Below are 24,713 nucleotides of genomic sequence, written 5' to 3'. Positions count from 1 at the left end.
GATCAAAGTATGGCAGTTGCAAGTGAGGATAGGGTATGAGCAAGGGCTGGAGAGTATCAACCAACGGCTCTTCCCCTCCTTAAAAGTCTCCTTTTGACCATTTTCTCTTTCCAAACCTTGAAGGACTCTGTTTGTTTTTTGATACGGGAGGCCATTCCCTTCCTCTGTGGGATGTATGCCCTGAGCTATCCTGCTCCAGGGACAAATGGACACAGAGTTGGAGGCTTGTGTTCCCAGGAACCCCGCTTCCTATGTTTTCCTTTTTCTTTTCAAAAACGCAAACCAAATCAACTCTTCCTGTTTCTGGGTTTGGGATGTGGAAGGTCACACAGCGGGAACTTCTAGCAAACAGTTCAGACAGGGACTCGGAAAGCTGGCCCTGGGCTGTCCTGCACTAGGGGGGAGGGCTGTTTGAATGGCTTCAGACCCATGAGAAGACATGGATGATGAGAAACAGCATTCAGGTTGTGGCAAGGGTCAAGTCTGCTTCTGACTTTTTTTCTGTGAAAAAGCGGTTTGCCCTGCTTTTTCACAGCGGACCAAAGCCTGGCCATCATGGAGCAATCAACAGCACAGCGCTTGGTCTCCCTGTCCATTGGGAGGCTAGCTGAGGAGGTCAGAAGGACTGTGGGAAATAATCGTAGAGTCAAGGCTATTTAGTCCAGGAAAGGACAGGGTCTGAGAACACCGTGGAAGGGTAGGTGTTCGTCTCTACTTCGTCACTCACCTCGCTAGCTACATGTTATTCCTCACTCACTTAGTTATGCTGGGTTTTAAGTTCCCAACATCAATGAGCACATTGGTCTACACAGCAATAAGGTCCCCTCTACCCCAAACACCAGGAAAGTGTAAATGCCAACAGTCACAGGGAAGATGGAATATACCACTCTCCTGAACTCCAAGGGATACAAATAGGATCAGTAGAAGTTGGTTTGCACCCAATCCAGACTCAATAGTATTCACTGGGCCTAGTAGCAGGTACTTGAAAACTTAACGCTAAAATGGTGGAGGCATATGAATTATGGCAAGCGTGAGCCCTCCTGAACTACATGGTTAGACTCTGTCTAAAACCAGCACAGGAGAAGGAGGAGAAAGAGGAGGAGGAAGTCTTTGAACTGAGTAAGAAATGACAAAGGTTCACCATACCTAGAAGGTTTGATCAGAGCCAAAGTGGGCAGATAAGAGAAATGGTATAAGAATGGAGCCAGCTAGTGCCTGAATATGAGGTTCAGCTATACTCCCTAACATGTGCTTTTATGTGGAAAACTCAAGACTCCACACTATATCTTCAGGAGACCCCTCCTCCAATTTGTAAACCTAGAACTAACTGAATGAAGAAGGTAGGAGATACCCCTCAACTCTGTCCTCTCTCCTGGCTCCCAAGGACTCTGGGGATTTTAGGGCTCCTCAGTACTTGCTGTGAGAAGCATTCGGTTAACATGGCTCTTAATGACTCTTCCTATCTTGAGAGGTAGGGCAAGCTCCAGGTTCTAATGGTTTAGTGGGAACATAGATCTGCACCATTGATTGAGTCTTTTGCACCCTCAAAAGCCATGCCTTAGGGCATTTTATCATCTGAATCCAGTGGGGCTTTCTGTTGATTTGTAATAGCAAATTCAGAGCTGAAATGATAGGGAAGAAGGTATAAAAATTCACCAATCCTATTGCCAGAAGTTCTTTGCTATACTATCAAAAAAAAAAAAAGACAGTTCCTGGAAGATTCACTGTCTATGTGAAGTCTGGGGCTTAGATCTGGACTACAGAGGTCAGACATGTAGACAATACACAAGAGCTTGATGGTCTATTGGAGAGAGGAGAGAAGACGACAGTATCAGATAAGGTAATGTGCTGTAATAGGAACACAGGCAAGATGGAAATGCTATATAGATGGCGGCTTGACAAACTGGCAAAGCTAAGGCTAGAGTTCAGTGGAAGAGAACTTGCCTAACATATGTAGCCAAGGGTTTGAGTCTTGGCACTATAAATAAAAGGCAGAGGGGGCATGGGAAAGTTGTACTAGTATAAAAAGCTTGGCGGTAGAGAGAGCATTCATTAAACAGTAGAATCCATCCATGCCTGAGTTCCTGTAGGTCCACATGGAGGGCTGTGATAGTGCGGGTGGCAAAGAAGGGGCAGATTTAGGAAACACTGCAAAGTGATCTCTTTTGTGTGTGACTTAGTGGCTGAATGGCAGCATGTAAGAAGGATGAGGGAGCCTGTGGTTCTTGCTTGAGTGGCTGAGTGCATTAACAGAGAAAGGGAGTCCCGGATGAAAGGGTCTCCTGAGGAATGATGGAAACCTGTCATCTCTGGTTGTGAGTTTGAAGGAAACACAGGCCCTTCTGTGACCGTGCTAATAGCACCTTCCAGATCCTTCTTAGACTAACACTCTACCTGCAATTCCGATTCCTCTCTGACCTCTAACATCTGGATTGGCTTGGGCTATGAAAACGGGCAGGTATATACTGTGTCTTGGTGTGTTCACCTGACCTGCACCTACAAGTCTAAGATGAACTCTGTTTCACACTCTTGACCGCAGGAATGAGGAGGTAAGGCTTCATGGCACCTTTGGCCTCAAAGAAAGAATGTAAGCTTCTCCACAGCCCTGGAAATCCTTACCGTCTCCCCCTCTTAAAAATCTTGAAATTGTCCATTCCATCAATCCCGTTTGACTCCTGGCATGGTGCAGGACAGTATGGAGGTGGGACATACGAGACAACACAGAGTCAAAATGCAGGAGGCCATGGTCACTTTTTGGTTCAAACTTCTCCTTGATCAGATAATGAAACCAAGGTCCAGTAAAAGCAGCTGCCTCTCTGTCAGAGAAAGGGTTAATGGCAGGGTTGGGACTAGATGTTAGGTCCCTCAGCTCAAAGCCAGTTTCTGCCTTGGCTGAAAGCCAGTGTCTCTGCCTTTAGATTATGGCGGAAAGATTTCCTGTCCTGAATGGTAATCCCTTCCAGATACCCCCTACAACTAAGGAGATGTTTATGATCTTCCAAGTTGCTGAAGAAAATATGTGTCGAATGATAAACAAGGCATGCTCTGCCAATCTTCTTTGCAAAATAGCAAATGAGGAGTGACTGAGTCTATCAAGAATCAGCTATAAGGATGGTTTAGTCCTTTTCAAATGAAGGAAGTGGCCCGAGTTGTGACGACGACAACGGTGGTTTTCATATGCTTGGCATTTGAGTCTCCTGCCCTTCTGAATTTGGGAGGTGACACCCAATAGCATCTTGAATTTATGTATTTAAGTGGACAAATCTGTTTCTATTTTCAACCTTTTACATAGGCCATCCTACCCGCTCAGAATTGGAGGGAGGGTACTGGACAGCTGATAGGCAAAGTCCAGCGCAGAAGACAAGCCTGCAGCCAGACTGGAGCCAGTCGGGTTGGGAGTAGGAGCTCTGGTTACAGGCAAATATTACCCCCCAGGTTGCTGCAGCCACTTCAACAGGAGCCTGGAGAGAGGCTTGGAATGGCTTTGGGCAACAAAGGAGCTTTGTGCAGTGTGAGCAAAGGGCCTCAGAGAGGATTTGGCACAAGAGAGGTAGGAGAAAGGCCCAGGCCCCCTCATCTCTGTAGGCTGCTGGACAGGCGAGCTAATGGCTTCCTTAGAAATGTGGAGTCTGCAGTTGGAGTCACTGATCTTCAGAGCAACACACACCTTAGCAGGGCTTTAGTGAAGACTAGGTAGTTGTGTAGCTAGGGACACTTAGGCCCAGAGAGGAGAAGAAAGAAGCCTAAAGTCACACAGCTGGCAACGGACAAAGCCAAAACCAAAACCAAAATAGAGATCTTCTGCCATCACTCCTCTGACCTGTCAAATATTGGAGGCTGGTTTGGATTATGGTTTTATTTGGAGGAAGTGGGTTCCTGTTAGGTTCCAGAAATATATCCATCATAGAAACAATCCATACAAAAAAAAACCAACAACATGGCGGGAGGCCTTAGAGGAAATGGAGGGTCGGTGAAAACTTGAGTATGGCGAAGCCCCAAGGACTCCACACCTGACCTGCTAGTTCCTATTCCCATAGTCTACATTTTTCACTCTTAACTAGATTTTGGCCTGAGATGATTTGCGGCAATATGTTGGCTCTTTGAATTTAAAGAACCATTGGTTTCATTTAGCATCTATCAGGAAAAACATAACTAGTACCATAAAGCCTAATGGAGGCTACTAGTTAGAACGGCTTCGTTACCGAAAACAAGGCTGACTTAAAGAAGTAGACTGACTACTCACGGCACAGGATGAAGTGGTGGGAAAAACTCAGAGGCTGGTTCACGGAACTATGAAGCTTGGGGAGAACTGTGCAGGAAATCTGCAGAAGGATGGTGATAACTGGGGTCCTGGGCCGTCCACCTGAGTGGAAGCAAGCTAGGCAACCCTCTTGCCCTTTGGTAAGGGAAGACCATAGCAAGAGATCCCATGAACTCTCATACCAAGTTTTCCTCTGCCCATGGAACAGAGGAAAGTAACTCTGTCTTAGAGAAATCTTTGATTGACTCACCCTAGTAAGAAGATTATATATGCAAATCACAGGCACCCGCCAGATCTGAGGCACTATCTTGACTGTTTTTGCCTCTAAAATGTGTCTGGTTGGTCCTCTCCTCCCCCAATCTGCTCTGCTGTGCCAGCACTCATGAGCACATGGCTGTACTGCAATTCCTAGAAGGGAAGGCTCTTCCTAAGGGTGGTTCCAGCAGAGGGGGTGGAGTCAAGACTGACCCCCAAACAAATGCTGATTCTACTGCCTGTGTTTCCTGCAGCCCCCTCTCCTCCTCTGGCACCATTTCCACATGCCCCTCTCCCCACCCCCACCCTAGCCTTCAGCTCACTTTCTTCAATCCATCCAAACTCCTTGAGGAACCAAGAAGCTGGCAACATTGGTCACATCCATGAGGATTATTTGGTAATTGAGAGAGAAGGGCAAGAAGACATTTTGGTTTTGTAAAACTCTTGAATTTCAAAATAAGAAGGCACTGCCTATTCAACAGAAATAATAGAAATCAAGGTTTCTGCTAAGTCTCTCAGTGAATATCAGAAAAACCCTCTTTGCTCAGTCCTTTGACACTTTTTTGGGCACAGGCTCTCACTATGTAAGTAGACCAGTCTGGAAGCCATCAGCCCTGGACCTCTGTCTCTGCTTCCTGAATGCTGAGATTGAGGTGGGCGCTACATGCCTGGCTCAGCGTTTTGCTATTCCTGTGTCTAATCCTTGTGCAGAGACCAGACTCATTTTCTCTAGCTCATTCCAGTATTAGAATACGTGCTACTGGTAAGCACAGGTCTGACATCTGTAATGCACTATTTCTTGTGATCCATTTCAGTCTTGTGGAAGAAGTCCCATTTTACTGATGTGGACGGCACTCCAGGGAGGAAGCAATTGGCCAGGACTTACACAATAAGATCTGTAAGGAACTCTGGGCTAGTGCCTTGCTGCTGCAATTATCACATTCATATAAACTCATAATTTCTGATGGCTTTTCCTTGAGTTGACCTCAGAACATGTGTTCCTCAATAGACATTTCAAACTCGAAGCCAAACCAATAGCAGGAAGAGCAGTCCCATCTCAGCTTCGTAGATGGCAGCCTCTCCTGCCACCCACTGAAAGGCATTCCTCTCTCCTCTGGAGGCCACACGATACCCATCCTCCCAAGGCTCAGCACTAGCGTGTCAACTTTGTACAGATATTCTCTTTTTAACTCAGTATGTAGACATGATGACCTTGAACTCTGATCCCTCGGCTGGCCTTCTGAATACTGGCTTAGCCATCTGCCCCACCACACCTCATTTTTGCTGTGCTCCGGATTGAACCCGGAGCTTCATGCATGTCAGGCAAGCACTCTACCAACTGATCTGTATCTGTGGTTCCCCTGGCACAGATATTCTAACGAGACAACTACGCAGCTGTAAGTGCATTTGTCTGGGATGGGGGGTCACTATTTCAAGGCCTGAGGGGTTTCTTTTAGCCTGTGCAGCTGGTGTCTGGGAAATGGAGAAGTTTGTCATTCCCTTAGTATGGCCAGCACCCGGAACTTGTGCTCCTGGAGGTCCCTGGTGCAGAGAAGGAACTGTACTCAGCAAGAAGCCCTGGAATGATGGTGGGGGTTGAGAAGCAAATGCGTACTGTGTGCTTGTCAAAGCAATGTTTCTTCTTCAAAATAGGTCTCTCTCATCTGCTGTCATAGCAATGCAAATAAACACCTCACCCTGCCAGTTCTCCTTTTTAGCAACCGCCACCCAGGAACTCGGGTTCCTCTGGTGGAACAGTCCTTGGGGAGTCACCAAATGCTCCCTCTGACTTCTGATAAGACTGGCTAAAGCAATGCCAACTATCTTGTAAGGTCATTGAGAGCAAGGTTCCTAGGGTCCCTTCTAACACCTCCACAAGATGCCTCCTCACCTTGACCTTTAGCATGACACTTTCTTGATGTTCTTCTGTTGTAGTGGCCACCCCCACCTCCAACCCTAACTGGCACCCAGGAATGATATTCATTCAAGTCATGAACTCCTCTTGATGAAAAAAAAATGAATGAATGGGAATGGCTGAGGCCTTGATGACCTCAGCAAACCTGGCCTAGGCTACAAGTTCTGGCAGTGACTGCAAACCCTTTCCTGGCTAGCATCCTAAGTTCTCTTATTTGCCAAAGCAGTCATCCCTCTGTAGACAGCTGCATTGTCTTCAGCACAGCGAAACTGCTTGCAGACTCACATCCAAGACGACACCAGAGGGCAGAAGGCGGATAGGTGGTCAGACTCCAAGAAACTTGTCAGAGAGCAGAGGGAATTATTTAACTATACACGCCCCCTTAGTATAATTAGTCCTGAGGTCTACCTCCTGGAACCCTTCCAGACATGAACCCCAAATATCAAGTCTCCTTTCTTCTACCTCGTCTTACCTCTGTCCCTTTCCTGACACTTTGTCCATCCGTAGTACTCTTGCCAGGGGGAAGAAGGCATCTGAGAACAAGGGAAGCGCACGGGTAGCTGCCGCTTGCTGATAGCTCTGGAGGGAAATCCTCCCCTGGCTCACAGACAAGAACCAGATCTTCATCTGAGAATTAAAGAGGCGCTGCCCATAAGCCGGAGCCAGAAAGCAGAGCGGAAAGAGGTCAGGGTGTGCCCAGGGGAGGGAGACAGAGTGAATGTCTCCAGTTTTGCCCCTCAGCCACAGCCTCCATTCCCTCAGCTAGCCCACACAGATGGCTGACAAGTTTCCTCTCTCTGTAAGTCATTTGTGAGGTGTAAGGTGCGTCTGGAATACTTACCAACATTCTTCCTCACCGGCAGCAATGGGAAGCACTGCAAAGGAAACAGAGAAGAAATCATGGTTTCTCAGGAAGAGCATGTCAAAATCAAAAGCGGGCCCGTGAGATGGCTAAGTTAGCAAAGAGCTTGCTGCCAAACCTGACGACCCGAGTTTGATTCCTAGAACCATCACGGGAGATGGAAAGAACCAATTCCTCAAGTTGTCCTCTGATCGACCTATCTGTGTCTTCGCACATATGTGTGTGCATGCACACACTGCACACACACAAGAAATAAACATATATTAAAAAACTGAAAGGGATCTTTAAACTAAGCAAGTGCAGTCTACCCATTTTATGGAAGGACATATTGAGGCCCCCAGAAGAGAAAGATAAAGTAAGAAGAAAAGTGGAGCCTACAATCCCAGATTTCTCTACCTACTCCACACTACTTCCTCTACTCCACTGAGTAATTCTTCTGATTCACTTTTGTCTTACAGAAGGAAGAGTGCCCCATGTAGTTCATGGTACAGTTTCAATGCCTGATAACACAGATTGTCAAAGAATTGGGAAGCATCTATTTGGCACAGATGTTGAGCGCTGGGCAGGCTAGAAGTAAAGATATTTGGTGGGAATAGAAATAACTTAGAACTGGAAAGGCCAAGCTGAGGGCAGCCCTCCTTTCCTTATGTGACACCAAATAACGCTCACAATCTCTTGAGTATCCATTTCTAAATACTTCAGAGCAGGAGAGTAAAAATCCTGCCCTGACAGGCTTTGTGGGGGGAAAAATAGAAAAATTTTTTTCCATATGTAAAAAATACTTTGTGAATTCATGCAGCAAATATTTACAGAACACACCATACTAGGTGTTAAGAGTATAATTGCCCTCTAGACAAACGAGGTCCAATGGCACACACTTCTTAGTGGTAGGTGACAATCAATAAGGAAAGAAACAAGGACATTTCAGGCATCACAAGCTCCAAGGAGAAACAAAAACCAACCAACCAAACAAACAAACAAAAAACCCACAAGCTACAGCATGACAGGAAAGTGAGTAGGGAGATGGATATGCGGGGTGCTTCTCCCTCCCTGGAGCTGAACTTTGAGCCGTGACCTGGGTGATAAGGAATTTTCTATGTGAGGATCTGAAGAGACAGAGAGGTAACAGCCAAAAATCCACAGGGCTTTGAAAGGCACAAGTAGGTGGCCGTTGGGGAGCAAAGAGTGCACTGATAAGATCTGATTGCTGCCTTAAAAGGCTCATTTGGGCTGCTGCACAAGGAGTGGGTCGCAGTGCTGTAATGGAAGCAGGGAGAGCTACCAGAAGGCTTTTGCAGGTTTCCAGGCAAACAATGTCAGAAGCTTGGAATAAAATGATAGTAATCAAGCTATTCAGGAAAGAAAAGAGGAAGGAAGGAAGGAAGGTCTATTTCTTAGAGATAGCATCTTCTTGCTTGTTGTGTCCTTCACACAACCTGAAATCCACCCAAAGGTTATCAGGAAAGGGGCTGTCTGTGTAGGTGCCTGTCTCTTACCCTCAGGACAATGATGAGCACATCTGATACGCTTAGGCCCAGTGATTCCCAACCCTAGGAAGACCTGCCTCCATCTTAGCTCACCCTGGAATGGCTCCAGGTCAAGTCTGTCCTTGAAGAGCACATTTGTCCACAGGAAAAGGAGGGGATTGGAAGCATATCCATTTTAGTGTTCACTGGTAAGTCCGTGGAGGATGTTAGTGAGATAGAAAGTTCTAGAATCAGAGAAACATGCTCAGAGAGGTAGAGCTACGGAAGTCTCCTGAGAAGTTACAAAATGGAGCATATAAGTGAGCCAGTATAATGCTCACTGGTAGACAAAAGGGAAAGAAGAACAAGAAAGTTAAGGGGTAGGAGAAAGGGACAAAGCAGCGTCTTGTGGGGTCCAAAATGTGACAGTTCTGGGAATGCAGGAAATGCACTAGCTGTTAGGAAAGACGCGCACTCTGCAGTCCTATCCTAGTCTTTTAAATCCCTTCTCGCCCATCCTACTACCAGCCCAATTCATCACGGGTATAATAAAATGAAAGTTTGTTCAAAAGATAATTGGAGAAGGGCCTGGAGGTACAGACCTATAAAACTAGATAATCAGAAGGCCAAGACAGGAACACAAGTTCAGTGCCTACCTGTGCTACAGAGTGAATTCAAGGTTAGCCTGAGCTATGTAGTGAGACCCTGTCCCAAAATAAAAAGGTTGAAAAGAGAGGGCTTGGGATACAGTGCTCTCCACCCCTGGCCCTCCCCAGTGCCCCAGACTTGGTTTCCTGTGGTTCAGGCTGGTTTCACATCTGTGATTCTTCTTCGTTCACTAGTGAATCCCTTGGATTCCAGGCCACCCTACCCCCACTTTGCGTTTGCCCTTGATCCTGATGTTAAGCTCTGTAGAAGAAGATGGGGCACAAACATCTGCATGCTGGGGTGGTAGGCTACAGTGGAACTTCTTCCTGGCTCCAGGTCACAGAGAATATTCCTGCCAGATCTGGGAGACCCGAACCCAGGAACCATAAGGGCGACATTGATAAAAGACAGTCACTCTGATCTGGAAGTGGTGGTGGACACCTAGAAATCCAGCAATCTGGAGACTGATCAGCAGACTTGCAAGCTTGAGGCTAGCCTGGGTACATAGTAAGACCCCTAAAGCAGGAAAGAAGTGAAAAGGGCAAAGATTAGCAGTGACAGCATCTTACTCAGTGAGCCATTGATTTATAACGTGTGTATTCATTTCTTCATTCATTCCCTAAGTGTCCGCTCAGGACTAGGCCCTGTGCTGGGTACTCAGTGACTGAGACAAATCAGACAGGTTCCCTCCTTGCCTGTGAATTCAAGCTACACGTGGAAGCTGTCGCATGTTCAGATGAGAGCAAGCCCCACCGCTGCTGTAAAGCCCGAGCTTTCTGGACGGAGCCAAGGGAGTCATTTGTTGGTGCTGGGAGTGGGAGGGTGCTTTCTCATAAGGCCCTTTTCAAAGCACTTGGCCCGGGTCTTGAAAGCAGACAAGGGGGTGAAAAAGCCAGACAGTCAAAAGGAAGAGCATTAAAAAAGGACAAGCATGTATCCAAACAGGTTGTCTGAGAAACTGCCTGTGGTCTGGCTGGGGAGTGGAGTATCAGATGCGGCCAGATCAGCCGATAGGGCCCCATCACAAAGGTCCATGGCAGTCTGGGAAGTCATTGAAAACAAAGGAAGAGCACACTTACATTCATGCCGTAATTGGCTGTTGTTATGTGGTTGGTTTGGTCTGCTTTGTTTTGTTTACTTTTGGGCGCTTGGCACACTTTATTAACATCATTAGCCATCAGAGAAATAAAAAAAAAATCACGTCAAGATTTTGTCTCACCCCAACAGACAGGAAAACAAACACTAGCAAGGATGGGGAAGGGGGTCCCTTAGACACTGATTGTGGGGATATAAGCTATGCCAACCACATGGAAATCAATGTAGAGTAAAATAGAGTCATCATATGACCCAGCTAATCCACTCCTGAGGATTTCTCCCAAATATTATATGTAATTTATTCTTTGTGTTTTCACATCATGCTTTCCTATCCCACCCATCCTCCTCCCCGCCCCAAGAATAAAACAAAATAAAAATTTAAGGGAAAACAAAAGGGAGAGAGGTAGAATCTCCTCATGGAAGCTGCTATGTGACACAGTGAGTCATGCAGCAAACCCGCTTAACCATACATTTTTAGACAAAGGTGTTCATCGCAAAGATTCATTGTTCTGGTTCAAGGCCCCTTCTCTGCCACACTATCGATGCTGGGCCCTTATTGGGACTCTTCCTGGATATCCTGTTGCTGCCCTGTGCTGTGGAGATCCTGCAGCCCTGGGTCCACAGGACCAACGGCATCCCCAGTCCCCACCCTTGTGCTTCAACAGATCATAGGTGGAGGGGATGTTGGGGTGGACCAACCCATAACCCTGGTTCTGGGCCTGGGTAGTTGGCCTGCCAGTTCTCCCCTGTCCTCACCACCAGGGTGAGCTCTCCACCACTGCCCTTGCTAGTTCACCCTTGCTGCAGTGAGCAGGGAGTGCAGCCAGTTCTCTGCTTTCCCATTCTCAGGGTTCTCCCATAGCAGCCTCCCCCTCTACTGTGTTGCCCAGGCAACGTTTATAGGCCAGGCCAGCTCTCCTGCTCTTATGACATCACAGTCAGCTTTTTCACCTGCCTCAGGTACTGATGGGGAGGGGGCAGCCCAGGGGACATCACTCCCCTTCCCATGCTACGATATGACAGATGAGTCATGCTCACATACTCCATGCTCACAGATTTCAGGCTGGCTGGCCCACACTTCTGCCCTCAGCGTCAGCTCTGCTGTGCTGCCCAGGCAACGTGCAGGGTCCATTTTCCTGAGTGCTGCAGCAGATAGGTGAGAGGGTCAGCTTGTTTGTCTGTCACAGGCAGAAAGGGTGAGGGGTAAGGGGGTGCATCTCTCCCCCACCCACTCCATCGCAAAACAGATGAATAGCGGGGACAACTTCCGGGCTGGCTCACCCACACCTTCGCTAACAGGTTTGGCTCTATCGTGCTGCCCGGGGCGAAGTACAGGGCCCGCTTTCTCAGGTGTTGCAGTTGGTGGGTGCAGGGACAGGTCTCCTGATCTTATGACCTCAGAACCAGCTCTCCCACCAACCTGAGGCATTGATGGGTGGGTGGGGGGCACGGGAGGCATCGTTCCCCTCTCCATGCCGCCACAGGCCAGATGAGACAGCTCTCCCATGCTCACAACTTCCGGGCTGGTTTGCCCACACCTCTGCCAACAGAGTCAGTTCTGCTGTGCTGCCCAGGCAAGGTGCAGGATTCACTTTTCCCAAGTGCTGCAGCTGGTATGGAGGCGGGTCAGCTCCCTCGCCCACCACAGGTAGCAGGGTCAAGGCGAGGAGGGCATCTTTCCCACACCACCGCACGGCAGACTGGGCTGGGGAGGTGGTGGTCAGATAGCCCAGTCTCACACACTAAGGGAAGGAACAGGGCCCCCTTTCCTGAGAGCTGAAGGTGATAAGGGGGAGGGTCAGCTTCTTCTCCTGTTCAGGCGTCGAGGTGGGGGGGCATCTCTCTCCTACCCACACTGCCACATGACAGACAAGTAGTGGGGACAGCTCTCCTATGCTCACAAATTCAGGTCTGGCTCACTCACACCTTCACTAACAGGGCTGGCTTTCTTGTGTGTGGCCCAGTCGAGGTGCAGGGCCTGTTCTGAGTGTGGCAGCTGCTGAGGGGCAGGGACAGGTGTCCTGCTCTCAGGGCCAGCTCTCTCACCTGCCTGAGGTACTGATGGAGGGGCATCTCTCCCCATCCACACTGCCACACATGGCAGATGAGGAGTGGGGCTTAGGTTTCCCACTCTCATGTTCTCAGGTTTGGCCTTGTCAAGTGGGTCAGCTCCATTGCGCTGCCCAGATGAGGTGCTGGGGGCCTGCTTTCCTGAGTGCTGCAGCTGGCAAAGGGCTCAGCTCCCTCAATAGCTGGAGGCATAGGGGCAAAGGGGGAGGGCATCTTCCTTTCGTCCCCACTACAACACTGCAGACAAAGGAGGTGGTTCCAGCTATGTCCCTCAAGGCTGGCTCATGTGCACCCCTGTCTACAGGGAAACTACTATTGTGCTGCCCAGGTGAAGCAGAGGGCCCATTCTGAGCGCTGCACCTGGTGAGGGGTCAGGTCAGAGCCTCCACCTGCTGCAGGTGTTGAGGGATGGAGAGGAGGGCATCTTTTCCCTCCCCCATGACAGACAAAAGGGATGTGACCTGTTCCCCTATTCTCATGCTTTCGGGACCAGCTTGCCTATGCTCCTGGGAGCAGGGTCAGCTCTATCGTACTCCAGAGGTGAGGTACAGGACCCTGTCTCCTGAGTGCTTCAGCTAGTGATGGGTGAGGCCGGTTTTGTACAGCCCTATCCTCTCTGCTTTCATCGGGGTCACAGACCAAGTCATGGCCCTTGGCAGCAGCCCCATAGGCAGACAGCTAGCCCTGGGTGGCAGTGGGGCATCTGTGTCAGCCCGTTCCTCGCCTCCCACGCCTCTTCAAATCTGCCATGCACGTGACTCATTCTGCCTCTCTCTCTCTCTCTCTCTCTCTCTCTCTCTCTCTCTCTCTCTCTCTCTCTCTCTCTCTCTGTCTCTCTCCTATATTGCCGTCCTGTACTCACTCCTGCTTTAGTCCTGCCCCTGCCGGCCACATGGCATGGCAGAGTGCTGATGCTGTATCTCATCCGGGGCTAGCATCCTCAAATGGCTCCTGGTTGAGACATGAGATTACAAGCATGAGCAACTATTTGTTCATGGTTTTGAGTTTCCTTGTGTCCGTTGGTTTGGATGCTGGGGACTGAACCTAGAGTCTCATGCATGCATGCTTGGTTAGTGAACTGTGTCCCAGTCCATAGTTTCATATTTCAGAATGTTACCCTAGATCAGTGGTTCTCAACCTGTGGGTTATGACCCCATGTGGCGTCACATATCAGATATTTACATTAAGATCCATAACAGTAGCAAAATTTCAGTTATGAAATAATTTTATGGTAGGGGATCACTGCAATGTGAGGAGCTGTATCAAAGGGTCGCAGCATTAGGAAGGTTTGTCTCTGACCTTTCTACTCTCCAACTAGCAACCCTCTTCCGGCTTATGACTTTGGCTTTCCTTTTTTTAACGTCAATCTATTTCTCTATTTTTCTTTATGGGGTCTCTCACTCTGTTGCTCATGCTGGCCTGGAGCTCATAATCCTAACTCAGACCTCCAAACACTGGAGTATAGGTGGATGCCCCTAGACCTGGCCAAGATTCAGCCCTCTTTTTTCCTGTCTGGTCACATTCTTTTCTATAAGACCACAGGCTCTTTGGTGGCAGGGAATGCATCTTTCTTTGTTCATCTTTCCTTCTGCAAGTGCACCCCAGTACCTATTAGACTTCTCTGGGGAGATGTGCCATTCTCCTAGAATCGATCAGATTCAAGACAAGACTCACAGTAATGGAAGATTTCCTCTCATACACTGTAGAGCTGCCCTTTCCTCTGTTTCTGATTTTAGGGCCAGCATTCACTCAGTTGCCAGGCCAGATACCTAGATGTCCTTCAGGAACCCATTTTTATTTCCTCATCCTCTACCATGTGACTAGTCCATTTGTTTATTGATTCCTCAGTCCTAACCCAAAGGTCTCTGATCCCTCTCTTTGGTTTTGCCTAATGCCCTGCGCATCTGAAGATGTTGTTCCTGTAGTCGTGAGCTACAAATTAGCTACAGTACTGAGAGTCCTCCCAACAAAGAAAAATAGTTAGAGAAATAGATTGATGGAGAGAGAGAGAGAGAGAGAGAGAGAGAGAGAGAGAGAGAGAGAGAGAGAGAGCGCCTAAGTGAAAAGCAGGAAGGTGGTTGCTGGGTAGATAGTAGTAGTAGGAAGGTCTGAGACAGTTTGGATAGAAACTGCAAAAGCTATCAACAGGCTTCATCCAGACCCAGAGAACTCTCAGCCATATTCGTGAAACCAAATTCACTGCTCCTAGCACCCTCTCTGGCCAGCCTACAGGCCTCCACACTCCCTGCCATGCTATCTGAGGGGAGACCTGGAAAGTTGTTTTGTCTTCTCACTGCCTGGTCTCTCGGCTTCCCGCTCCACCTTTGTCGCCCCCCGCCATTCTATCACCCCTGATCAACCCTGTGCTATAGACCCAGGCCTCAGGCCACAGTCATGAGAGCACGTTCCTCACATTCCAGCCTCCCCCAGTCCTCTCGACTTGGCCACACAGAGCCCTATTCATGGCCTGGCCCGCCTCCCTTCACACTGGGACCTCACCACCCCCAGGCCAAACCCCAGCTCTTCTGCCACCACAGATGATGGTTACTGTGGAAAGCAAGCTCTCCTGGCCCCGCTAGGTTCATGCTCCCAAAGTCTTTCAGCTGGGAGATGGGTGCATGAATTTGACAGGCTCTGTGGTGTGTGTGTGTGTGTGTGTGTGTGTGTGTGTGTGTATGTTGTATACCATACTCAGTAAACTTGCTAGGGCTGGAATGGGTGCTGGATTGGGCGAGGCTCTCACTGTATTTGAGCGACTGGGACACAGGCTGGGTCCTTAGACAAGTTCACAGTTTAGTGTGGCAACAGCTGGGTACATGGTAGATGGCATGTTGGTTGGGGCTGGACTGAGCTCTTCACTAAATCCTGCATTGGAACACTTCTGTCATGGCTCCACTTTTTAACCCCAAGCCAGCAGACATGCCCCATGTCTGCTGATGGTGGAAGATCTAGATCTCGACAGTGGAGAGCTGGCTTTAAGGACACTCTAGACTTCATCCTGCACCTTTGACTAGCCAAACCTCTGCTGGGCCTCCGGCTTGCTGCCTCCTATAGTGATTGGGTTCTAGCAATTCTTCCCCTTCCATATAACAGAAAGAGAAGGACAGTTCTAGTTGGCTGAGAGCAATAGAAGAAATACTTCTAAAAGGCTCTTGTAGAGCTCCTTCTGAGACAACCGTTTCCTTTTTGTTTTTGAGACAGAGTTTCACATAGCCCAGACTGCTTTCAGACTCACTATGTAGCCAAGGATGTCCTTGGATTCCAGACCCTCCTGCCTCTACCTCCTGAGTACTGGAATTAAAGGTGTGTGTCACCATATCTGGCTTTGTGTCACACTCTGGATGGAATCCAGAGCTTCATGCATGCTAGGCAAGCACCAGGAATCACCAGCAGACCCATCCTCCTGTCTTCTCCTTGAGAATGCTAGTTGTCCCGTACAAGCTTGGAGATTATGGTTTCTCAGGAGAACTGATGTCCATTCGTATCCTTAGGACTACTGTGATCTCCTGTTTAGTCACCCACTACCCGAAAGACTCCCAGACCTATAGCCTCGGGATCACCAATCATTCTATAAGGCACCATCACAAATGTAACCAGTAATTTCTGCTGATTACCCCCTCCAGGTCTGTTAGGGCTTCCTTCTTCTTCCACCCTAACCCCTCACCCTCACCAGGCCTTCAGGGCTGACTCGAGCCCTGGCTCCCCACATTTTGACCCCTTTCCCTCAGTTCATCTCCAGTCTCCCTCCACAGTGTTGCCTTAGCAGGCTAACAGCCAAGTCATGGATGAGAGTCAGGGAGAAGCTGCAACCCCCAGGGGTTCCCTAGATAATCTCAGGAATGTCCTGTCCCAAAGATCTGACTTTCCCACCAGTCAACACAGATGCTCCTTCCTGCCAGAACCTTGGGAATCTTTTGAGGAAGAGCAGAACGGTCTTAGAGGGAGCAGAGACCCATACAGTGTTTCCAGTGTGAGTGGAGCCTCTTCTCCAAGCCCTGAGCTGTGACCAGAGGTGGGCTGAGAGACTTGGGGACATGAAGACTAGGAGATTGCTTGAACAACTCACTCTCTGAAATCCAAGGTGATAGCATTGGTGTTTCCCATCATCATTTTGCTTCCCCAAGATGCCGTCAGCAATAGGCTCCCCAAAGTCAATGGAAGAAGGGACTGGCAGGTCTAAGTTTCCCGTATTTCCTAAGAGAGACAACTGAGGGCCCAAGACCATGAAGAGTAGGAAGTCTTCTAACTTCATGTGAATTCATACTGATCACCTACTCTGTGGCAGCCTTTTTCACATGCCATTCCTGTGATCAATTACGAAGTAGGACGCGCATCCCTCCCCGTGTTGTAGATAAGGAAACTGAGGCCCGGGGAAAGCTAAAGAGGCAGAAGCTGGGTGTTTTGCATCCCCTTACATCACTGCCTCATCACAGCCACTTTCTGCCCTCCAGGACTCGTTAGGTGATCCAGCTCAGGGCAGAGGGAAGGTTAGAGAGGTTTGCCTGTGACTGTTCCCAGGGCCCTGACTCCATTCTCCAGGTACACACCTTCTTTCTGCGCGTTGGAAGCCTCGGCCTCAGAGGCCATGGGCCTAGCTGTATGATCCCTGGCATCAGAGGCACAGGTGGCCACCGAACGGTTGGACAGAGAGATGGGGTTGAGGAATGCCCTTCCCTACCCACCCGGGAAACCTCTGACTCCAAACCCCAGCACCGGCCATCTGGCTGCTGCTCCTTGTTATTGTCACCAGTGATTTGGAAACATAGACCGAACCCTGGCTTCCATAGCATCATGGGTCTCCAGCTGTTCTCGGGCCCTAGGGGCTACTGGGAGGAACAGTCACCAATATAGGCGCTTTTCCCTGAGCTTGGGCTCCATTCCTTCCTCCCAAGGGAACTGGAGTGGAAACTGCTGACATTTTGAAAGCAGTATTTTATATTTCATTTGACCTTGAAGTTTGTGTGTGTGTGTGTGTGTGTGTGTATAAAACTCTGATAATGAAAGTATCAGAGTAGAAAAGACTCAGTAACCAATCCAACCTTCAAGTTTTGTAGGCAGAGAAACAGGGGCCTGGATTATATATGACCACCACAGACTTTGGAACTACATTACCTGGATTGAAATGTCCAATGTGGCCATTATGTGGTGACCCACATAATGGCTGTGTCCTAAAATTTCCAAGTTTCAGTCCAATGAAGATGATAGTTATGGACAGTCCTGTCTTTCAGTGTAGTAGTTATGATGCACTGAGCTAATATACAGGAAGGACTTGCAACAATGTGGACCCTACAGCGTGTACTTTATAAATGCTAGCCAGTAGTGGTCTGAGCCTTCTTTAGTTTTTAGTCTATAGTCTTCCCCATTTCTTCCCCCAACAGTCCTAGTGTCAGGTGCAGACTTCATCCCACAGCCATACACGCTTGCCCACATTTTGGCACCAAAGAACCTAAAGACAAAGTTGTGGATCAAATAGATAAAAGGATTAACAACATCCTTTCTCACTCAAAATACTTGCTCTTTCTGACTGCATCGTGAACGTCAAAGTGGAACTCCCACAGGAAAGCTCCAAGGTCTCAGGCTAAGTGGCAGTCTATAAAAGGCCCTGGGTACCATTTCCAACACTAACAAAACCTTAGCAACATCTTTTGTTCTCATTTATCAGCATCTTCTCCACCCATCACCATTTGCTTTCAACTCCTATATCCAGGATGGTGGGGGGGAATGCCTGGATCTCTACCTCCGTCTTCTCCTGCTTCCAGCTTTATTTTCCCTGGAATTTCCGTGTTATTTTCATCAGTAGACCAGTCCTTTAGATTCTGCATCCATGTGCCAGGCTCTTATTTACCAGTTCCTTGGCAATTCCATTAAGGAAGCGACTGGCCCAAGAAGGCTGATTGACTTAGATATGGCAGTTAGCCATTGCTTTCTTCCCTGCCCACTTGACTCCCAGAAAGCTTTCCCGAGTACCCACAGTTCCTCTTGAACTCCTTCTAGACCAATAAACTTCCCACCACTTATTTCTTACTTCAGTCCATGACTCCAAACTCTGGGGCCTAAGTCAGCATCAGGGACTCACAATTAACCATGCAGGGACAACCCACAGTATGGTTTTTCTACGCAGGTCGAGAGTCAAAACCCACTACTCAGCTGATACAATTGACTTGGCTGAAGACCTCTGCTCAGAGAGCCCAGGAAGTGAATCTTCTATCTCTGAAACAGAGAGCTTTGCCCTGCTCCTTTAAAGCAGTTTTCTCATGACCTGAGAGTCTATGTCATAATTTTTTGGATTCAATCATTGAGAGGTGACTCCTTACACATAGTTTATATGTACACATTTATGTAAACATACATACACTCACCAGAGACTGGTTTATTAACCTCTGGAATGCAGAGATGGGATCCAGAAGTCCTTTCCTAGCTCATAAAATTTGTATACATTTGTGTATACTCAAATTCTCCACATTCCCCTTGTCCCTCTCACAAGCAGTACACAGTGCATGTGATTGGTATCTGTTTGTAGAGATAAGGGAAAAAGGAATGGAAAAAGCAGAGATGTCCTGCAAGATAGGAGTGGAAATACTGAATCATTGTCACACATACGCCACATATCCTTCCAGGCCTCTTCCCAGAAGAATGAGACGCTACAAGTTGGCATGGGGCAGAGAAGGCCGGGCTTATGAGCAAGCATATAGAGAATGTATTGTGCACATGAGTGCAAGGCTGTGTGGTGAGCTGGAAAGCGTACTGTCACCAGAACGGGTGTTCAAACGCTCACAGAGAGCTGGTTGCTGGTCACCTATCCCAGGACTTAGAGGCTCACGCAGGTAGACTGCCATGAATTCAAGGCCATCCTGGGGATATATAGTGAATTCAAGGGCAGCCTGAACTTCACAGTGAGACCTAAACTTAATCGAACAAAAATAAACAGAAAACAAAAGAGCAGCCATTTAGAAGTCCGTGTGTACTCAGGAGAGGAGAGAGAGCATTTACAGAAGAGGGTGCTTGAGACTATGCACCTGGGTGAATTTGGGAGAGCCCTATGCACGTATGCACCCAGTGCATGAATACAGTGTATGACTTCAGTCCATGAATATAGTGACCAGGCCACGGCTTGCTGACCCGTGTTGGACTACACCTGGATGGTTAACTGCTGAGAGCCTTCCCACTGTCCAAGAGACTTTTCTAGCCATGATTTCTTCAACTACTGCAGACTCCTTGTGGGTAGAAGAGAGTTGTTATCACATGTGAACCTATGTGAACTGTGCATGTATGGGTAGAGTGTGGAAAGATACCCACACCTAGCACGACTGTAAAGTTTTACCAGATATAAGCTGCAATTGAATTTCGTAACACAGTTATGGAAGAGTACAGTATGTAAGAGAGACTACACTTGATCAGTCTGTGTCCTGACTCCACCCATGACCTCGGGCACATCACTCCTCTCCTGGCCCCAGTTTCCTCATGAGTAGTTTGGAAGGGGAAAATAGATGACTTCTAAGGGCCTTTCTATATCTGATACTATATAATTACATACTTACATTTTAAGAGAACGAAAAGGACCAGACAATAGGAAAATGTAAGCGTCTCAAAGTCACCCAGAGATGATGACAAAGGTGGAGCTCTACCTCTCAGACTAGTGTCCTCTAGGCACTGGTGTGTTCTACTTAACGGACAGAGGCCCCATACCTGGGCCAGCTAGGTGCTGGGAGGGAGCAAAGGGTCACATCAAAGAATCAAAGAAATGGTTAGCCCATCAGTATGGAGGTAGGGTCTTATGCATGCTGATTGTACAGAAAGGTAGCCAGATCTACCTTCCTGGCCCTGCTGGCTCCAGGGGAAACACATTATAAACTGTATATTGGCCTCGTTTCACAACCAAATGCCTTTGCCTAGGCTGCTCCTAACCGAGAGAAACCCAAAACAATTTTAAGACTTAGACTGGCCTCTTGTACCTCTGTAGTATCCTTTGCTTCTGAATTGCCAGCCTTCCGTTCCTAAATGAGTCAGTTCTGTCATTAGACTAAAGCAGGGTCAAAGTAGAGAGCTGAGGGTTAAAAGTGACAAAGGATTGGACAAGATCTGAGACCCTAATCCTCACTCTCCAAACACAGAATAAACCCTGCCCTTTGCTTTGCTTGCTCTTAGTGCACTACTTGGAAATCCGCTTTGAGCAGGCCAAGCTCACCGAGTTTCTTTGCGCTGCCAACACTGTCAATATACTTCAGGACTGTAGGCTGTGGCTCAGAAAGCTCATGTTCTAAGGTGCACAGCCAAAATACATGCATGAAGGTTTGTGGTAGAACTTACACCCAGTGTGTCCTCTTCCCTCCTACAAGAAGACAGGATTAGATAATGGGCAGGGTCTGCCAGTTGCATCGGGCTCTACACAGCCATGGATCACCTTCAGGCAGCCTTTACACAGCTGTGCGACTGTGTGTGGGGAGGCCTGACTCTGAGAGGGTGGGTTGCTCCGAACAGCAGCTTCCTCGGAGCAGGCTGACAGATCCAGAGCACCCAGCCTTTGACTAGTGTGCTAAAGCCAATAGCGTTGGAAAAGGGGACGGGAGGCTCAGGTTTAAGTGTGGATCTGGCAAACTGCCTCTTAGCCCTGCGATCTAATAATGTGTCACTTTGTATATGTAAAGATCACATATGACAACAGTGCTCCTGCATTCCCCGCCTCTGTGTGTGTATGTGTGCAAACATTCATACACATACATGTACATGTGCATATATACATGTAATCTTGTACTGTACTTAATTTTGTGGATATGCCTGGATCTGTATATTTTCATACATGTGCTTGGAGGGGTATATAGTTGTATGTAGCTGTATGTGCATGTTTCTACTTAGTGTTTTTTTAACCTTCCTGACATGGAGATACTTTAATATAGTTCCTCATGTTGTGGTAATCCCCCAACCATAAAATTATTTTCATTTCTACTTCACAACTGTATTTCTGCTACCGCTATGAATTATAATGTGAATACTGGTGTTTTCAGATGGTCTGAGGTGACTCCCCTTAATACAGTTCCTCATGTTGTGGTAACCCCCAATCATTATTATTTTGTTGCTATTTCATAACTGTAATTTTGCTACTGTTATGAATTGTGATGTGAATATCGGTGTTTTCTGATGGTCTGGGGTGACCCCTGTGAAAGGGCCATTCGACCCTGAAGGGGTTGCAACCCATAGCTTGAGAACTGCTGATCTACGTACTTGTGTACGTATGTGTATATGGCTGAATGTGCACAAATGCACATATACATGCTGTGTTCATGGCACATGCATGCATGGAATCATATACGCTTCTTGCATCTGGGCTGGAAACCTCTGACCTTCTCTTTTCATTTCTGTAGTCTAGTGCTTTCGAAGAGCCTGTCATGAATCAGGGGTGTTTGCTGAGAACCCTGGACTAATGAATACAAAGGGTTATGCAGTCAAGTGAAGCACCTAGCATGGTTCACTGATGGGGTAGCAGATGGGCCCTCTCAGGCTTCAAACCCCAAAGTCACCTTAAATTCACCTTTCCTTTTTCTTTATTATTCTACCCAACTCTTCAGCAACTCCTCCCTGCCCATACCCAGCCTCGTGGCCATTACAGCAATTTCCTTCCTAACCTTTCTCTCCACTGGGACCCTTCCATGTCACCCTTGCCTGCTGGGACAGCTGGAGTGCTTCTCCTAAGCCCATCCGTTTAATTAGATGTCTACATTGTTACAATCAGCTCCCCAGGCCCTAAAAATACAGGCCCTCGACTTCTGGATTTCGTGGGTAAGAGTAATAATTTTAAAACATATAGGGAAACAGTGTCACAATATTTAATTTTGCTGAAAACAGACAATAAAACTGTTCTCATTCTTATTTTGTAAAAAGAAATATCATTTGGACAGGCAGTGGTGGTTCACGCCTTTAATCCCAGCACTCAAGAGGCAGAGGCAGGCGGATCTCTGTGAATTTGAGGCCAACTTGATCTACAGAGTGAGTTCCAGGACAGGCTCCAAAGCTACATGGAGAAACCCTGTCTCGAAAAGTCAAAAAAGAAAAAGAAATATCATTTGAACCATAACCCCATTGGAAACACTCAATAATTTCCAAAGAAAGACTTACTTCATTGATATGTATATATATATATATATATATATATATATATGTAAATATATATATATTTACAAAAGCTGCATTGCCTTTGCTTTTCCCCAGCTCTATCACAGAGAGGCAAAGTTCTCACTAGAACACCCCTCCCTCGAGTAAAAGAAGACCATGGGCCCCCACATCACTTTTAAAGTCTTTGAGGAATAACCCCATTTCCTACTCTCTTTGCAGCTATCTTCCAACTCTTCAGTTGATCCCCACCATGAATTCTTCCCCTTCTCTCAGCCCGCCGCTACCAGCAGCACCACAAGCGCCAGCGCCAGCACCAATACCAGCACCAGTGGCACTAGCACCACCAGCACCAGTACCAGCACCAGCACCACTACCACCAGCTCCAGCACCACCAGCACCAGCTCCAGCACCACTAGGACCAGCACAGCCACCAGTAGCACCAGCCCTGCCACCACCAGCACCACCACCATCACTATCACCATCAGCTTATGCATCAACTTCCAGACCCTCCACCCAATTATTGCTCATGTATTCCCTGCCAGGGATGCCTGGAATTCCCTGCCCCTCTGTGTGGAGTGACAGGACAGACACATCTCTTCCTTCCACCTTCGGGCCCAATTCAGACGTAACCTCCTGTGAAATCTTTCCAAGTCCCTCTGGGTGGACTGGAGCTTCCTTTTCTAAGAGCCCCAGCAACTCTTCCATCCTATCTTAGAGAAAGGCCAGTTGCTCAAAGTCTGGCCAGCAGACTGTACTTCGAGGAGCCATATTATATCAAGGAGAGCACAGACTTTAGAGTGCAGACCCCAACACTTCCAGCCATAGCTGAGTACTGATGTATCACTTCACCACTTACAGCGTCTCCTCTACAACTATCAAAGAGGGAAAGTACTAGATAGTGAGGAAGATCGCCCAGGTCTGGCACATGCAGATTCTAAATACACATTAGTGCCTTGGTACTTAAAAGAAATCTTGCATTCTTCATTCTCATGGATTCCTCTGTGTGCCTGCATTTCCCGTGACCAGGCTAGCGTAGGCCTTCAACAGACATATAGTGCCTGCCTACCTGTCTGCCTGCCTGCCTGCCTATGTAGTATGTGCTTGACATGCAATGACAGCTTGATGAATTTCTGTCATGGTTCTCATTTCCTTTTGAAGGATACAAGCCACACCCTTTTGGCCCTGTGTAGCTCCCCGGTACCTGGGGCACAATAGATGCTTGCTACATGTTGATGGATTTCAATGTTAATAATAACACACACCATTACTCGTGTGGATGCCACATGCCACGCATCATGCTAGAAATGTCACACCTTAGTCCTTCATGTTTGCAAGTATTTGCTGTTATGTGACCAGAAGCAGCAGGCCCTTACTGTCCAAAGCTGGTTTAGCTATCTTAATTTTTAAAGCTGGGAGAGGGAAGTTCAAAGACTTCATGTATCTTATCTTTGTGGCAGGCTTGGGAAGAGACAACCTGGAGACAAATTTTCTGGGAAAGAAAAAAAGCCACCTCACTTACTCATTTCCATAAGAAAGAAGTAGAAGTTCAGAGACTCAGTTAAGTGACAAGGGGTGAGGGTTGAATCTAAGCCTCTCCAGCTCCAAGAGCCTTAGCCAGTCTCAGAAGCTAAGCAGGCCTTCCTAGCTACCGTGCAATGGGCTCAGCTGCCTGATTCTCCCATGAACTGGGGCCCTAGCTGGGCTGCAGCTGAGCACTTACCTTGACTTTCCTGAAGCAAGCCCAGAACACATCCAGCAGAGGCATGGTGGGGTGAGCGAAGCTGCAGGGGGCTCAGCAGGACTCTGCTGGGCCTGAACCCTCTATCTAGGAGGAAAGCAAAAAGAGCCCCGGGGCTCTGTGAGAGCCAGCCCTGTCCCTGTGCTCCATCAGCGGCGCTGGGAGGGGAGAGGCAGACAGCGGCAGCCTGCTCAGCTCAACAGCTCAACGGCAGGCCCCTTCGGGAGAGCGAAGGGAGGAAAAGACTGGAAAGAGGGAAGGAGGGAGGGAGAGAGGCTGGCTAAGGAGGAGGGACC

General features: G+C 48.0%; 1 protein-coding gene across 1 annotated transcript in view; it reads right to left on the bottom strand.

Annotated features, from left to right (window-relative positions):
- The window catches only part of Stard8 (StAR related lipid transfer domain containing 8), a 76,118-nt gene extending 51,615 nt beyond the window's left edge, over positions 1 to 24,503 (bottom strand). Inside the window, exons 1-2 of the mRNA XM_038317171.1 lie at positions 24,400 to 24,503; positions 7,273 to 7,306 (exon numbers count right to left, since the gene is read on the bottom strand). Of these exons, the coding sequence (XP_038173099.1) occupies positions 7,273 to 7,306; positions 24,400 to 24,444 (79 nt within the window). The 5' untranslated portion in view covers positions 24,445 to 24,503. The remainder of the gene's footprint in view (positions 1 to 7,272; positions 7,307 to 24,399) is intronic.
- Positions 24,504 to 24,713: the final 210 nt, after the last annotated feature.

Source organism: Arvicola amphibius, chromosome X, assembly GCF_903992535.2.
Source record: "Arvicola amphibius chromosome X, mArvAmp1.2, whole genome shotgun sequence".
Lineage (NCBI taxonomy): Eukaryota > Metazoa > Chordata > Mammalia > Rodentia > Cricetidae > Arvicola > Arvicola amphibius.
Note: the sequence above shows the minus strand (reverse complement) of the source record. Positions and strands in the feature narration are given on the sequence as shown.